The 17,048-nt window shown below is 43.7% G+C and overlaps 1 protein-coding gene across 4 annotated transcripts in view; it reads left to right on the top strand.

Annotated features, from left to right (window-relative positions):
• The window catches only part of CMIP (c-Maf inducing protein), a 172,225-nt gene that overhangs the window by 141,180 nt on the left and 13,997 nt on the right, over nt 1–17,048 (top strand). The window contains exons 8-14 of one of the 4 annotated variants that reach the window (XM_090062515.1): nt 5–150; nt 688–792; nt 2,110–2,463; nt 12,292–12,357; nt 13,384–13,410; nt 13,844–13,892; nt 16,562–16,669. In XM_090062515.1, coding sequence (XP_089918641.1) covers nt 5–150; nt 688–792; nt 2,110–2,463; nt 12,292–12,357; nt 13,384–13,410; nt 13,844–13,892; nt 16,562–16,669 — 855 coding nt within the window. Of the gene's footprint in view, nt 1–4; nt 151–687; nt 793–2,109; nt 2,464–12,291; nt 12,358–13,383; nt 13,411–13,843; nt 13,893–16,561; nt 16,688–17,048 lie in introns of all 4 variants that reach the window. The other 3 variants (XM_090062516.1, XM_090062517.1, XM_090062519.1) reach the window with 3 other exon arrangements.

Raw genomic sequence — 17,048 nt, 5'->3', positions numbered from 1 at the left:
GCAGGCATGTTTCAGCGGCTTCACTGAGTCTCTCCTTTTTGGACAGGATTTTGGGAAATGCCCTCGATTGAGGCTGTTTACTCAGGAATATATTTTGGCTTTGAATGAACTGAATGCAGGCATGGAGGTGGTGAAGAAGTTTATTCACAGGTGAGTTGCATTTAATGCTGTGCAGCATTCTCCAGCCCTGTGAATGTGTTCGTCTTTGATATTGTTCTAGTCTTCTTTTTGGCTACATTCTCGTCATTCTCCTCTTTGACAGCCATAGAGTAGCTGGTGGTACTGGAAATTGCTAGAAGCACTAAAGGCCCCTCAAATGAAAGTTTTCCCCCTTGGACCTGATTCAATGCCAGTTGAAGTCCTCAGGAGGACTCCCACTGGCTGTGGATCAGGCCCTTCAGTCAGTGCCCGCTCATTTATGGGCTTTTACTGGGCAAGTGTTGCTGCACTAAATAAAAGTCAAGAGCAGCCCAACCAAATTCTGGAGCAGTAGCATAGTGGGGAGTCTCTAGGGTCAAATGAAGGGTGTTTTATGCACCCAACTCTCCTTGAGTTTCCCAGAGCCTCTGTCCCTCATTCTCAGATGCTAGCCTGCCTAACTGTTTTTGCCTGTAGACTTTCATTACCCTGATTTTCTCTTGTCTTTGCTTCCTTGTGGTGCTGACACTATTTTGTTTTATTTTGCAGCATGCACGGTCCCACTGGACAGTGTCCCCATCCTAGGGTCCTGCCGAATCTCGTTGCTGTTTGCTTAGCAGCCATTTATTCGTGTTATGAGGAATTTATCAACAGGTCCGTATGACTTCTCCAATTGCCAGTCTTCCCATTTACAAACCCTCTGCAAGCATCAGTGTGCATGTATGTGTGACCATGCATGGTCTGCTTATTTATGCACAACTTGTGTATATGTTCATTTGTTTTGCACACTATACACTTTAGAACTCTTAAGTAATGGAGGTGTTGAGCCCTTGCCCTTGCATAGCGGAGTGTGTTCTGTAGGAACTGAGCACCCTTGTCTTCCATGCCTGGGCTCTGTTCTTTTATCCACTTGGTGTGAGCTAGCCAGTGCCTTTAGGGCAGTGCTCTGGCTATAGACAGATATTCAGTGGTTCCTGTGCCTAAAGGAGGGTGCAGGCTGCTGCATTATTCAAAATGAACTTCTGTGTCCTGTTGTGTCCAGCCTCTCTACTTCACCTTGTTCATCTTGCTTGGGGACACCTCTGGGGTAAAGTGGGAGAGCTGCAATTGTAACTAACTGTTGGAGGGATGGAAATGGCAGGAAAGCTCCCCAGGCATCCCTACAAAGCCCTTCACAGCCCCTCCACAGCCTGGGTCTGTACAGTCTGTGGGACTTGGAACTGATAACGCCCTGGGAGGTAGTAGATTGGAAACCCTTTACACGGAAGGTTCCTTCAACACAAAACATGCATTGTGAAGTATCCATTAAGCAAGATGAATGGTGATTTCTAAAGATGGTTAATTATCAGAATGGAGGCTCATAATGTACCCATAGGTCGATGCTTCAGGTAGATTCAGTTCCATGTCCTAAGAGGACTAACTACCAGAAAATAAAGGTTGCAGTGGGCCTGCTACGTCTCGTACTTTTGATTTTTCCTTAGACAACAAGTATTCCTTTTTTGTTTTGATTTCTATCAATTTAAGCCTATCTTATTTTTCCCACCTGAGCAGTGTATGTGCATTGGCTGGCTAGCGCCCAACAGAAATTGCAAGGTTGTGGGACTCCAGGCAAGGGCCAGGGTGTCAGGTAGCCAGTTGCATGGTTTTGAGTTTGGATTTCATTACAGCTTTGCATGACTTGGAAGGGGAAGCTTCATTCACTTCACCTTTATGTTTAACTGGCGTGTTGACAAAGAGTACAAATCCTCGTGGAGGAGAAAGGCCCGTGGAGAAGCATCTGGAACATGAATAGTTTTCATTAGTTTTGCTAATCAAAATAAACAGAAGAGTGTAATCATTTGGGCTGGTGTAAAATACAGTGGGCAGTTGTGAAAGAGCTTGGCTTCTCTGTCTAGTGCTTCTCCTTTACTTCCCCTCTCTCCCTTCTGTTATGTCTGACTATTAACATTATTTGTTTTTCTTAAAAATCAGCCGAGACAATTCTCCAAGCCTGAAGGAAATTCGGAATGGCTGCCAGCAGCAGTGTGACCGAAAGCCTAACTTACCCCTGCGGCTTCTCCACACAAGTCCTGACCTGGTCTCTCAAGAAGTTGCTTTGACCGAATCCCGTCTCAAATCAGTCATCGTCACTTCGAACGAGATCCATGTGGAAGTGGAGCGCAACAATACGGCCAACCAGAAGTTGACGGCAAATGTCGGCAACGACAGTGAGCCCAACCTGATTGACTGCTTGATGGTCAGCCCCACTTGTAGTACCATGAGCATCGAGCTGAGTGCCCAGGCAGACAGGATCCTTGGCTGCTATGTGGAAATACTCAAGATGCTGTGAGTAGCTATTTTTATAGCTTCTGAATGATGTCATCTTAATGATAAGGGGTTTTCCTAGAGGTCTGCCTCCTCCAACATGTGTGTGGCCAACAAGATGTGCAAACACAGGGTTATAAATCCAGCACTAGCAGTAAAGTCCAATGGCTGAAAGAGACATCTGGTGCTGCCAATAACTTCTAAAAATAGCGTTACAAGGATGAAAATGGAACGCTGCTCTGTATGTTGAGCCTCGAGCATATTATAAAAGAGAGGATATTGTTGCTGGAAGCTTTTGGTCTTCTGTTACCCATAAAGCATTCCCATTTCTTCACTCCAGGTCGCTTGGGATTATCTAACACACATTTCTGAGGGTGGGAAACTGGATCTCTTAAACTCTTTCCTTAGCTTTGAAAGACGGCTCACATTCGCTTTCAGTGGTAACAACAGGACCTTCCATTGACTTTCAGCGAGTGAAGTCTGTGTCTCTCAAACATGCGGTTCTTCACAGGGTTGGGCCCTGAGACTCGCATAGCTCATTAGAACCGTGCACAAAACACAAGTATAACTTCCTTCCATTGTGTTAACCACTCTTTTTCAACATTCTCTTTGGTTCAACCAAATCCCACTTAGGTAGAGGAAGCTTTACATTAATAAATGACCACTCAAGGGACCATTAATAAGCAGTTGCTCAGTGGAGGGGTGGGCCATGTAATGAAGATAAAAAATAATTTGTTCTCAATCCATTTAAGAACAATTGGCATGGTCTCCCAAGAGGTGGACTTGCCTGATGAGGCTAGCTTTTTGGAAAGGTTTCACTGTAGTGAGCATACCTTCAGCAGGGGTTTATACTGGGAAAGGATTTTCAGAAATAAGTGTTTTTGGGGGGGATCCTAGTTTATCAGCTGGTACCATGTGATGCATAATAGAGCAGAAAAATTACAGGGAATATGCATTCAAATGGTGAGCAGTCTCACCCAAGGGAAGCCACACGTCAAAATGCCTGAGTTTTACAGTCAGCTCTGCACCTGAGCTGTAGTGTGGTCCTGGGCAAACCATGGAAGTTTCCATATGTTTAATTTTGTTTTAATAATGCAAGCTGTTACAATGCTTCCTTAAATGCCTAAATGACAAAGTACTGTAGGTGCAATCTTGACCTCATTGACATCAATGAGACTTACTTCAGTGAGTCCAGAGTTTCACCAGCCAGAAGCGTGGGTGGTTAATAGGCACTCCATGGAGTGGGAGAACTCCACGTGAAATGGTTGAGGACATCCCATAAATAACCACCAGCAGTAGACTGCGATTTCAGAATTGTGTATATTTCAGTGGGTTTGTTCTTTGTGAAGTTGCACTATTTGCACATGTATTTGCAATAATTATGCACTCAGATCATACACCCACCCTGAAAATCTGGGCCGTAATTTTTGCTGACAAGGCAGGTAGATCCAAGGTAGTGTTCTTATTTTCTGAAGCAACAACCTGCAGTAGAGAAGATTTTCTTTGATTTCACCTGGCCTTTACAAACATTTGTATTGGATCAGCCCAGCAATTGATTTTGCTTTACCTGGGCTGCTTACAGACATGACCCTCCCCCCCACTCTCTCCCCAATGCTGCTTTACTTTAAACTCGGTATGTCCCCATGCTGAGCCCAGCACATGCCCAGAAGAGGCATCACGTTAGTTTGACCCAGCTCACCCAATGTCTGTATAGATCAGGCAATTCAGTGGGGCTATTTGGCGCTTTTATGTAATAGCTGATTAAATTGGCTTTAGATAAAATCGCCAAAAAGCCCTGCTAAAGCACATAACCTATACAGATGCTGAGGAGCCGGGTTGAACTAACACACTGTCTCCTCTGGTAAAGTGCAGGGTTTTTTGGGGTTTTTTTCTTTCTTTTCTTTTTCCCCTCATGTCTGGCATCAGCCCTGATGTCTTGTGAGCCTGTGTGCACCCAGGTGACGCATGAGCCATGCAGCATATTCATTCCAGGCCCCTTGACTCTTGATATTCTCCATAAACACCTTGAACTCCCAGGCTCAGCGCTGTCTTAGGTGCTGACTCATTTTTCTCATTAAGTGTCAATGGTTTTGGTTTCATCATGCAGCTGACACATGTTTTATAAATACACTTACAAATGGGTGTGCTCTTCCACACAGGCTCTCCAATTTTCATATTATCCATATAATGGAAGTACACAACTCTAATCTTTTACACAAAATACTACTATTTCTTGGTACGTCATACAGTGATCTACAGCTTGATGTTACATGGCCCTTGGATGTTTTTACTTTTTTTTAAATTAAGCTCTTCAGTAGTAACAGTGCACTGGGTCCATTATTGTAGTAGCACAAGGTGCTGTTTATGTCCATGTGGTCCCGTAGAGCTGTAGTAGGCCCAAGGCCTACAGGCCACCCTGGAGACTGAAGCCCACAGAATGGATACAGCCCATGAACAATGGGCACACCAAAACCAGTTGGCGTTTCCTGTGACTATTTTGCTAACATGGCCTAAGCCAGCTGGTATAAATCTTAGCACCAGGGACTTGAGTGCTCTGCCATTCCCATTCAGGCCCCTCTCTGCTGAACTTGAGGCACTGGACTGGGACTCGGGAGCCTGGCTGCTATTCCTGGCTTTGCAACGGACTTGCCGAGCAACTTTGGACCAGTCACTTCACCTCTCTGTGCCACATTTTCCCCATCTGTATGATGGGCATCACTATTCTGAATTCCTTTGTAGTGTGCTGTGGGCCCTGTGGATGAAAAGCACTAGAGAAGAGCAAGGGATTATTAATGAGCTGTTAATAGTGTTGTTAACAGAGTCCTTTCTGGGGCTGGGATTTTTCCTCAGACCCTTGAACAATGTGCAATAAAGTGCATTTCGGCTTCCTTAGAAATAGCAAAAGGGAAGGGAGGGAAGAATGTCCCAGCAAGAAGAAGATATTAATAGGTTATTTATTATGAACCCACAGTCATCTAGGACTGGATTAGAGGTCTCAGTAGGCAATTGCTAAAATAAGGTCCTTATTTATGTTTGGCATATGGTTATTAATAAGTTGCTTAGCATTGAATATAATTGTTCTTTTAGGTGTCTGACTCAATGCACCATCAAAACAATACAGTCACCAATAATAATATCTTTCTTACATAATTAACTTGGTGCACCAAGGAGTAACTTTATTTAGGTTTATTTTAATTATTCAAAGTCTGACAAATAATAATCCCATGACAGTATGGTATGTTCAGCAGAGGACATTTCTTGTTCTTCTCTCTCCTGGACACAATTCACTTTTGAATAAAAAACCTCAGAGACTGATTAAAATTGAATAAAAGCTGTGTAGTGACCTGTAGATACCTCATGCTTTTTGAAACAGAAGCCCTGAACACCTGTTTGATAGAATTTGGCTCTAAACAAGCTTGTTTGCAACTTCTATTCCTGTGATAAAATCAGGAGCATTTGAGGATCCAAATCAGTCCCTTTTTAAAATTAACCTGAGTGGCAGAAAACAGTCATCATCCCATAATAAATAAATTAAAAAAATCCTATTGCTTTACAGAAAGTGGTAGACAAGCAGAAAAGATATATTGCATTCCAGTTGACATTGTCCCTTTTTCAAAAACTGTCCAAACTACAGCAGGTGAGCAGGAGCTTGGACAGATTTTGAAGGAATTATAATGTCAATTGGAATACCTTACATTTTTCCTGCCTTCAGTGATGAATCAAGTTTTATGTCAAATAGATTGTAGTAGATCCTGGACCTTGCCAGTATTGTCAATACCACTCAGCCCCTCCTGAATACCAAGTAGTCTTGAATGTGTACTTTGAAGCTGATCGAGTGTTGTTGCTCAAAACATTCATTCAGGGTATCTGAGAGCTGTTTAGCATTGTCCCGTTCCAGTATAAATGACGGCCTTTCCCTTTCCTGTATAGCAAAAATTGTTTCTCTTGCTTAGCAGTGCATGGAGCATGTTTACTACTTGATGGTCATTCTCCAGCTGCAAAGCTATAGATAGGGGCACATTTGATGGCAAACTGTGTGGTATTGCCTCTCCAGATGCCCACAGTCTGACCAGCTTCAGGCAGCTAGTAGCTGTGCAGCGGTTTGCAGAATTGCTTGGGCTTCAGATTGGTCAGGAGTTCTCTTTGGAAATAAGTAAGTTACAAAAATATAAACAGAAGGGAAGAAAATTGTATCCCCAAAGTCCTGTTTCTGATAAAATCTGACATATACCTGGATGATAAATCAATGGAACTAGAAGGGAAACGAGCTGCATGAGCAGGAGCTGCCGAGAGAGGTGGCAGCCACTATGGTGATAAATTTCCAGCTACCTTCTTTGCTCTTTGTTAGTGTGATCCATGATTGTCCTGCAGGTGCCAAAAACATGTGCTACTGACTTAGGCTATACATGTAGCACGTACAGGTCATAGTGAATCTGCACGGCTGCCTGGGCAAGCCTGCACTTCTGCTGACTACGTTGTATATCTTCTGTGAACACTAGAGGACTTGGCGTTGCAGAGCTGTCAATCCGGCACCTTTCAGCAGCACTAAATTTTGCTTTCCATATAACAAAACACTGCCGAATGTGCGAGGCTCGTGGCTCCTTCCCCCACTGCACTAGCAGCGTTGTATTACTAACTCCAGTAAGAGCTGGGCAAAATGATTTCATGCCCGCCAGCCCCAAAGATCCAATCCCAGTCAGGATCAATGCTGCCCAAGTCTGGCTGAGTTTAGACTTGTGGCCTCTGGTTCAAGGATCATCTTTCTGTTCAATATCTAATTAACTATCCAGGAGATGTTGTTGCCTAGCTGTGTAATGGCACTGCTATTAGAAGAAACAAATTACCTACAAATGGACAAACACACCTTGGAGTTTGCTGTCTCCTAATGATAAGGGCAATGGTTCTCTCCCTGCAACCCTCTGCTGTGCCTTTCTCAGCCTTGTCCACATTCCCCTATATGTCAGTGCTGTATAGCAAATACCCCAAGCGGATTCTCTGATGCTCTGTTTATCAGGGTTGCCCGGGGCTGCTAATATGTTTTGGATTGTTTGGGCTGCACATGACATACGGGCGGATTTTCATTTTGGTGAAAGGTGATACCAGGGAAGAAAGAGTGTTATGTCTACAGGCAGATAACAGTGATAGCCCTAGGGCAAATGCAGTTTAGGCAGGGATTATTTAATTATTATGGTTGGTTAGCATTCTGGACAGGCGTGTTAGGCATTTTTTGGAGAAGTATAGCTGCTTGCAGCAGTGACAGGCGATTGCTCTCTCTGCCTCCAGCGGCTAGCACTGACCACTAGCCTACTGATGGCTTTTTGTGAACTCAGCAGGGCAGGAGCAAATGGGGATCTTCATGCTGATAGCACTGATTTCTTGCAAGATTTCAAATGTTGAGTGGAAATCCTGAATAATGTGCACTCCTGTGTCCCCTGTGCACTGTCCCTCCAACAGCTCTGTGCCTGGCTGACTGCAGTGATAGTTAACATCCCACAAGGACACTGGTGCTTTTTCTTTCCCTGCTTTTAAAGCTTCCCTGCCTTGTTCAGTGAGGTTTGAGTTTGGTCGGGGACCAACAAAAGAAAATCATGTGAACCCAGGCAAGAGTGCAAGCAACTGAGGTGGTCTGCAGAGAGCATTAGAAGAGGGAAGGGACACATTGCAGACTTCTAGTAAGTTGTGGTCCAGACTTAGCTCATACAGGCATCGCCCGTAAGAGGCTAGAGAATGAGATCAGATATGAGCGTGCGCCTCAATTTAACAGTCAGACTTCTTGTGTGACCCGTTTCTAAGTGTTTCACTGAAGAGAGTCGTCTTGTCTTCAAAGAGAATCTGGTCTATTTTTGCTGCTCTGTCGTAGGTTCCCATTTACCAGTGGCACGTGCTGGCTACGGTAGATAATATCCCAGTTTTTAAAACCGAGTCAAAGATTTTGTGCAGCATCTCTGTCCATTTCTGTAAAGTCTCACTCTCCCTTAAGTCATTTGTAAGCAGCTTCCCCCTCTCCCGCAACTCTCTTTGGAGATCGGACACCAAAAATGGATCAAAGCAGTTCTAGCAATCTCTGCTTGCCCCATTTCCCAAGAAAGGATTTTCGGCATTAAACAAGTTGAGGTGTCAAAGGGATTCAAAGCATTGAGACTCAAAGTGGGGGTGAGTCTTTAACCTTATGTTGGAAAAGGCCTTTTTGGTGCTTAACTTGCATGCATTGTGAAGGAGCTCTGCATTTCTTAAGGCCGGTCTTTTGACCTTGGGCTCCCATGATTAAAGGTTTGCCACCCTTACAGGTAGTACCTGCCTCATCAAAATGTTATGCCTTTCGTGTAAGATCACTGGTCTAGTGACAAGTTATTTTCAAAATGTAGCTGCTGACTGAATATGAACTACAGACAGTGAATTAATATTGGCTGCAGCCATGATCTGCTTGAGATTTGTCTGCCCTTATGCAGAGGTTTGGTGATTGCAGCAGAGGACTCCTGAGATTAATTTCTATGTCTGCTGCTGGCTGTATGGTGGGTGTCACTGGACCTCTGGCCCCGGTTCACTCTACCCTTGATGAGGGAGAATAAATATCTCTGTTGTAAGACTTTAATTAACTTTGGGCCTGGAAAGCCTCGAATACAATGTGCTGGGGTTTTTTTCGTGGCTTTATACTTCCTAGCATAACAGCAAAGTCCCTTTCCTACAGGCTGCCATATTTTATGGCATTGATGGAGGACGGGATCTACTCTCAGAAGAACTTCTTTGCTAGGCCTTGTTCTTCTGAGCCATAAAATGGAGCGGGCAAACAAACAGCTGTGCTTTGTCTGTTGACTGGCAGTGCTGAGAGCGCGCTAGACCAAAGCATTGCGTCTTTGGAAGAAACCTTGTGAATCAGAAATTGCAAAGCCCAGTAGCAGCAGCAGGATTGGTTCTGGTCTCTCGCTGTTTTTTAACGGTAGCTCCCCATACCTCAGTGGAGTTGTTGCCTTTTTTCACCAGTGTGACCGAGAGCAAAATTAGTCCTCATGTCTTTTAGAATTACTGACATAGGCATGGGGCTTTCTGTCTTGGAGCCCTGGAGCTTGACACATGATATGCTCTGGGCCTCGAATGCTAAAGATAACAAGAGGATAATAAACAAGTTGGATTTATTAGAGGACATAGCCAGGATTCTCAACCGGTTGTTTGGAGTCCTGGACATGGCCTGGGGCTGGGGTTCTCCGCCTGGACCAAGCCATATCACTTGCTCAACTGATCTTCTTTCCTGAGTTGCTACCTTGCACCCAATTCCTTTGATTGTCGTTTGACAGATGCACCCTGAGAAAAGAAATCTGTAAATTAGAAATAGTTATCTTGAACTCTGTATTAACCACAGAATTTGAGACATTTTGCCTGCTGGGAGAGGGATTTCAGGACCTACCTGGAAAGTAGATGTGCTAGGTTTTCCACTGGCAAGAAGTAGGCAACAATCTCTGAAGCATAGAAATCAAAAGCATATGTCTTTAGTTGTCTTCTTCCCTTGCTCTCCCCTCCTCTCCCCCTGACCTTTGTCATAGGCAGGCCTTGTGTCTGCTGTAAAAATCAAACCTTGGGTTTCTGTGATATTTCGGTGGGTGCTGCCATATACTATGTGACTCAAGTCACAGTCTCTTGTATCAGTCATGTATGCATTAAGACTCCCCAGGGGTTTATGATGCATGTTAACACTAAAGGACTGGAAATCATTGCTGAACATAGTACTAGATTTTCCAATGCCTCATGCGCTCGGTTATAATTTTTCTTTCTCTCCCTTATTGTCTTAAGGTGGAATTTCTTTAGCCTCTCATATGTTTGTCAGTAATACTCCCATATTCATGGCTCTGTCACTGTTGTTACCTTACTGGATTGCTCTTTGCTGTGTGTTAAGTACATATCTTAACGGCTGTGGAAATCTCTGGTTTACATCTGACAAGCTGACCTGGCCCCACTCAGAAAAGCCGATACTTTTCAATCTTCTTTTCTTTCTGGGCCAAATCCTCGTCTGCTCTTCAGTATAACTGCATGATGTGTTCCTTCGTGTATTTTATCTAACTGTGTTCCAGTGCTATCGGTAGATGCTGCGTATCTGAGTATGTTACACTTTGTTCCTCCCTAAAGAGACATCATCATTTCATGCCAAGTTTGAAATGCTGATCTCCTAGCTTTTAGAACCTGAATCCAGGAGATAAGTGCTAAGAAGCTCTTTCTTGCAATCTTTTTTAGATCAAAAAAGTCTCATGTTGGGAGCTCGCTTTGAGCTCAGCCTATGTCTAGTTTTGTCTTGAAACAGTTTCTGTAGTTCAGAGGAATTGCAGCCTAATACGCAGGTTAAGGAAATGGGGCTCTTTATATCAGCCATCTTTAAATCAGGACTCTGGGTTTCTATTTCCAATTCTGTTACTGACTGATAAAGTTGCCTCTATTTTATTCATCTATAAGACGATAGTAGCAACTCTTTGCACAGGTGTTTTGAGGCCTGACTACTTAATATTAATGAATTAGTAATTATCAGATCATTGGATGAAATGGGAAACGCAGAGTATTTTTCTTACAAGATAAGGCATACCACCTTCCACCCACTGACCAGCCCACTTGCAGGTAGATCTAGGGCAGTGGTTTTCAAACTTTTTTCATTTGTAAACCCCTAAAAAACTTTGAATGGAGGTACTGACCCCCTTGAGTTGTAAGTGTGGATATTCACATACTTTTGACAGATCATAGTCATCTCTTGCAGATGCCTTAGACATAGTCTGCGGACCCCCAGGAGTTTACAGATCACAGGCTGAAAACCACTGATCTAAGGAATATTCCATGTTTTACCTCACCAAACAGGCTGCCTTTCTTTTATCCCATCTCCACAAACATCCTTCTTCGAATAGCACCTCACTGAATGCCACCTATGTCTATAGATCCTGGAGCTGAATATAATGCATCGAGTAGGGTATGTGATGAAGACATTTTACAAAGGGAAGGCAGTTCCACCAGTGAATTCTTTCCCTTTTCTTGCAGGACCAGCTCAAATTGAATGCTTTTCATTTGCCTCTTCTTTTTACCTGTCACCCTCACCTACCCTCTCCACACCCCTACAAAGAACACTTTTTCTTTTCTATTTTCTTCCCTTGCAGTTTAAATAATCTCTCAGTCCTTGTCCTCTTTAAATTGCACTATCCCCATGTGCCTACTACTTCAATTTCTTGTTCTTTGGGCACACTTTGGAGCAAAGATTATGCCCTTTTATACTCCTGGTTGCATGCCACTGTTCAGTTGAGAGGCAGCTTTTTGGAAAGAGAAGGAACAAACGGTGTCTAGTAAGCTGTGAACTGTGTGCAGCAAGTATTTGGAAATGGCCCTGGGTAACATTTGCAAAAATCTTGAATTAACGCTACATAACTGTTCTATGAAACAGGTTGCGAAATGGCAGTCGGTATGTGTGGACCAAGGAAGATGCCTGTGATTTGGTCTCCTGTCACCTACCCCCCAAAAAGGGAAAAAAGATCTGATTAAAGTTCAGAGTGGAGCTGTAAATAACAGGGGCATAGTAATTGCAGCTTAGAGTTAGATGAAAATATTAGCTAGCAATTAAATGCTAACAGGTATTGTAAATGATGAAAGTCTTTACGTCAACATGCAGGAGGTCTGTATTGGAGCTGAGACGTGAATACCAGAGTTAGTGTGTCACACTGCAGAGTGCATGGAAAACAGAAGGGCAGTGTCCCCCTAAGTCAATAGAAAGCCTCAATAAAACAAGGTGGTTAACCTCAGACAGTAAAAGTCTCTTGATCCACTGAGCCAACAGTCAACAAATTCTGTTAAACACATGCTGTGCTATTAACAGTGTTCATCTTTCAGGTCAGATTATGATGACTGGAGACCAGCGCTGGCCAGTTTGCTTCAACCTATCCCATTCCCCAAAGAGTAAGTTCATAACAAATGAATGGTTATAGAGTTTCTCTCATTGTTTTAAGGTGACATGTCTTACGTCAGTTAGACTTTGTGATAGGGGAGACCTTGGCTTCGGACAAGTCCAACTGCATGTAGCTCCAGGCTACAAAAGGTGGTAGGGTACAAAAAATTGTTCTTCCTTCTGACTTCCCTATTTTTCAAGGCAGTCTTGAAGGGGAAAGGCTAATTGGATAAAGAATACAAATGGGGGGATGGGAAAAGCAAGCGACTTGCTGGACCGAGGCATCTTACAGACCTGGTGAAGTCTTCAACTGTTCGTATTATAGTGTTTGGATTAAGTGAAGATGCTGCCCTGCCACCTCAGGAGCAATCAGGCTCCCTCAGGAACCTATTAATGAGCATCAGTGTTTATAAAATGCAAATCTCCCAGGACAAACATTACAGTCTTTAATTGTACAAATTGCTGGCTTATCATGCCCCCCCAGTGACCTGGTGCCTTGTAGCGGAGAGGTTTAACTCCTCAGTGCCAGGCTACCTGGGCTACAGCAAGGCAGTGACATCATTTACCCGAGTCAGACTTCCCAAGGATCCCATGGGAGAAAGTAAATCAGTACCATGATGCAACAGACTTTATCGAATGACCATTAATTGCTTTGCTGATGTACACTGCTAATTAGCTGTGCAGTGCAATTAAAGAATGCACCTGGTTCATTGACGTATCTAAAATCCTGTTTACAAATGTAATTTCCATGCCTAACTCCTAAAGTCCTTTACTCACTTTCCACTGACATAGACCGCCCATGGAGGTTAATGAGAATTGTGCCTGACTTCAGCCTCATTAAAAAAAAACTGAGATGCCTTGTGTACATACTCATTATTACCAGCTGGATGAATGGAAGGGTTTTTAATTGTGGTCTGTCCAGACATACTATCCTGTTCATGTCATTTAGGCAGTAGTTGCTTGGTGTGTTTATGGAAATAATTTGGAAAGAAATGCAGAAAAAAAAAATTCTTATAGCTTTCTGCTTTTTATTTTAGGGCTCTTGCACATGAGAAATTCACGAAGTAAGTGCGTGTTTACTTAAACTACCTTTTGGAAACAAGTCTGTGCTAGCAAAGACCTGTCATTCGGTATCATATCTCCAACACCTTTGTCCGTGGGGGTCCGAGAACATGCTTTTTAGCAATAAAGTTGTGTGGTTTACTTTGTAATTTACTGCAGCAACAAGAGTCCAAGGACTAAAGACATTTGATACCAACAGAATTTACAAAACTGTTTGTCACTGTAGATCACTGAAAGCTTTCCTAGCCTATTTTAAATAGGCACCGTCCTTGGCAATTGCTTTTATACCTCATGCTTCCTTCCTGTAAAAGCTGTTCAGCTTGTTTCTCTATAAACTGCATAAAGATATAAATCATTTAAAGCGTAATGCAAGGGAAATGTGACACCTGCACAAATTCTCTGGCCAATCAGCTGTTTTCTTTTGTCTCTTTTAAGGGAGCTGAAATATGTGATTCAGAGATTTGCAGAAGACCCAAGGCAAGAGGTGAGCCTTTCCAGTATAAGTAGAGTCACAATCCAAGGGAATGTGAGTGTATTTGTGAAAACGTTCTTCCGTTAAATAGCACATCCCCAAACACTGTGTAATTCTTAGTCTACTGCCCTTGAGTCACCTCGCGAGCTAAAATGCATTCAAAACATAGGCTGCCTTATTATGAATGGCTTCCTGCCTCATGTATAAACATGCACTCCGCCCTGTTTGTCTGAGATTTGGTGATGTCTCTGCTTTGAAGTAAACTGCAACCAGCAAGAATTATTTTCCTATTTTCTGTCAAATCCCCATAGGCTTTTCCTCCTCCCTTGAAAAGAGTAAAGCAGCAAGCTCTGGATCCTGTCATTTCCCAAATGACAAGTTTTGCCATAGCAGCATTTCAGTTTCAGTATGCGCAAATGACCATGGGTCTCCTGAATTAAGAGGAAAAAGGGGGAGGATGTTACTGGAATTAGTGCATAGCTATTGCTTCATGGCAGCTGACTGCTTCACAGCCACATGTGTAACTTTTTAACATAATCAGCTACAGCTGAGTGGGATTGGGCCTCTCATCTCCATTAATTTTCTATATCAGCACAAAGTGAAACAAGATACCACAGAAGTGCAGGCTGGGAGTGGGCTGAACCTGCATTACAGTCATTACCCAGAATTTCTGACAAGCTCTGCTTTAGCTTTCGTGGGCCAAACTTTGGTGTAAGCCCCTGATCTCCAATACAGTTATGCTGCAAATGAATTTGGCCCTGGATAGTTACATGTCTAATTGAAAGCTAATTGGCACCATCTCCCCCAAATCAAAAAGCTAAAATAAAAAAACTATTCATTGAAAAACAGAAGTTTTATAACTGTAACTGTGTGCCCTCCTGGCTGCTCCACAACAATCATAGAATCAGAAAATTAGGGTTAGAGAGGACCTCACAAGGTCACATCTAGTCCAACCCCCTGCTCAAACCAGGACCAGCCCCAACTACATCATTCCAGCCAGGGCTTTGTCAAGCCAGGCCTTAAAAACCTCCTAGGAGGGAGACTCCACCACCTCTCTGGGTAACTTGTTCCAGTGCTTCACCACCCTCCTAGTGAGAGAGTTTTTCCTAATATCCAACCTAAACTTCCCTTGCTGTAACTTGACACCATTGCTCCTTGTTCTGCCATCTGCCACCGCTGAGAATAGTCCAGCTCCAGCCTCTTTTAGAACCACCCTGCAGGGAGTTAAAGGTTGTGATCAAATCCCCTCTCAGTCTTCTCTTCTTCAAACTAAATAAACCCGGTTCCCTCCACCGCTCCTTAGAAGTCACATGCTCCAGCCCCCAAACCATTTGTGTTGCCCTCCGCTAGACCCTCTCCAACTTGTCCACATCCTTTCTAGAGTGGGGGGCCCAAAACTGAACACAGTACTCCCGATGTGGCTTCGCCAGTGCAGAATAGAGAGAAATAATTACTTGCTTTGGTCAGCTGGCAACATTCCTACTAATGCAGCCCAGGATACCGTTAGCCTTCTTTGCAACAAGGGCATGCTGCTGACTTGTATCTAGCTGATTGTTCACTGCAACTCCCAGGTCCTTTTCTGCAGAGCTGCTGCCCAGTCAGTCAGCTCCCCAGCCTGTACTGGTGCATGGGTTTGTTCTGTCCTAAGTGCAGGTCTTTGCACTTGTCCTTGTTGAACCTCATGAGATTTCATTTGGCCCAATCCTCCAATATGTCTAGGTCTCTCGGAAGCCTAGCCCTACCCTCCAGCGTATCTGCTACACCCCCCAGCTTGGCGTCATCCGTGTTCTTGCTGAGGGTGCACTGTATGCCATCTTTCAGATCATTAGTGAAGATACTGAACAAAACCAGTCCCAGAACCAACCCCTGGGGCACTCCATTTGATACCAGGTGCCAGCTACACTTTGAGCCATTGATTACTACCCATTGAGCCTGACAATCCAGCCAGTTTTCTATCCACCTTACGGTCAGCTTGCAGTACACCGTACAGTACAGAATCCTGTACTTCTCAGCTTGCTTGCAAGAATGCTGTGGGAGACGCTATCAAGCGATGGTATCAGAACAATATAGACCTACAAAGCCTACAATGAAAATTGGTCTTGTGGTTTGGAGTTTGGATTACAAAGCTCACAGCAGCTTGTTTGAACTTGTTTGTGTTGCCAGTTTCTTCCTTCTCCGTTTCTGCGGAAGTCTTTTTATTGGTTTCCTTCCCTCCCTCCATCTGACGAAGTTGCATGGCAGCAGGAAAAATACCAGCGGTACATGATTAGAACAAGCAACCCATAATCCAGCCACTTCTGCTTTTTGAACCACACTAGAAACTGAGACATGCACCATGCTGGGGGAGAAGCTCAGAATGTTGCATCTTCTTTGCTTTCAAGCCAAAGGAACTGTTCTCAGTGAGGCTCCATTTGGGTAAAGAAAATGCAGAGGGCGATATAGTTAGTGTTGGAACCCTCCCACCCCTTGTTTATGCTGGGAATCTGTTGAACGATGCAAAAATAATTAATTTGCCTACAGCTCTGTCAGTAATAATATTAACCCTTCATCCCCCCCCAAAGGTGAAAAGCAATCCATCTGCTTTGCAGCATTGCTGCTTTGGGGACGTTGTGTGCTATGCAGGGTATGCCGACAGTACCGGAGGGAACCCTAATGTTCCAAGTGTCTGCTTTGTCGGGCAGGTCCACTCATGTTTGCTGAGTGTGCGGGCTGGCAAAGATGGCTGGTTCCAGCTCTACAGTCCTGGGGGCGTGGCCTGCGACGATGACGGAGAACTGTTTGCCAGTATGGTACGTGTCTGCAATAATGTGAGTTTAGCAAGTTCTTTGCAGTAAATAGCCAATATATAGCTCATGAATGGTAGCTTTGTTCCTGGTTGTTAAAATGTTGACACTGCAAACCATGACTCAGAATTTGCCAGTAAATTAAAATGATGATATAACCAACTGAAATCTATTGTTCTCCCTCTTAGTGGCAGTTTGGCTTATACGCAGACCATGTGATAACCACAGACCCATCCAGTAGCATTTAAAGAACTTCAATTAAGATCCCTAAGGACAATCTAAAGAAAACCCACAAATGGTTTAAAATAACACATAGAACTACATGTTTCGGCCATGCTGCCTTACTCACGTAATGCCTGAGTGCCCTTGTGCTTTTGCACAAACA

This window comes from Crocodylus siamensis, chromosome 9 (genome assembly GCF_052110815.1).
Source record: "Crocodylus siamensis isolate JL-2025a chromosome 9, ASM5211081v1, whole genome shotgun sequence".
Lineage (NCBI taxonomy): Eukaryota > Metazoa > Chordata > Crocodylia > Crocodylidae > Crocodylus > Crocodylus siamensis.
This window is presented reverse-complemented; position numbering and strand designations above follow the sequence as displayed.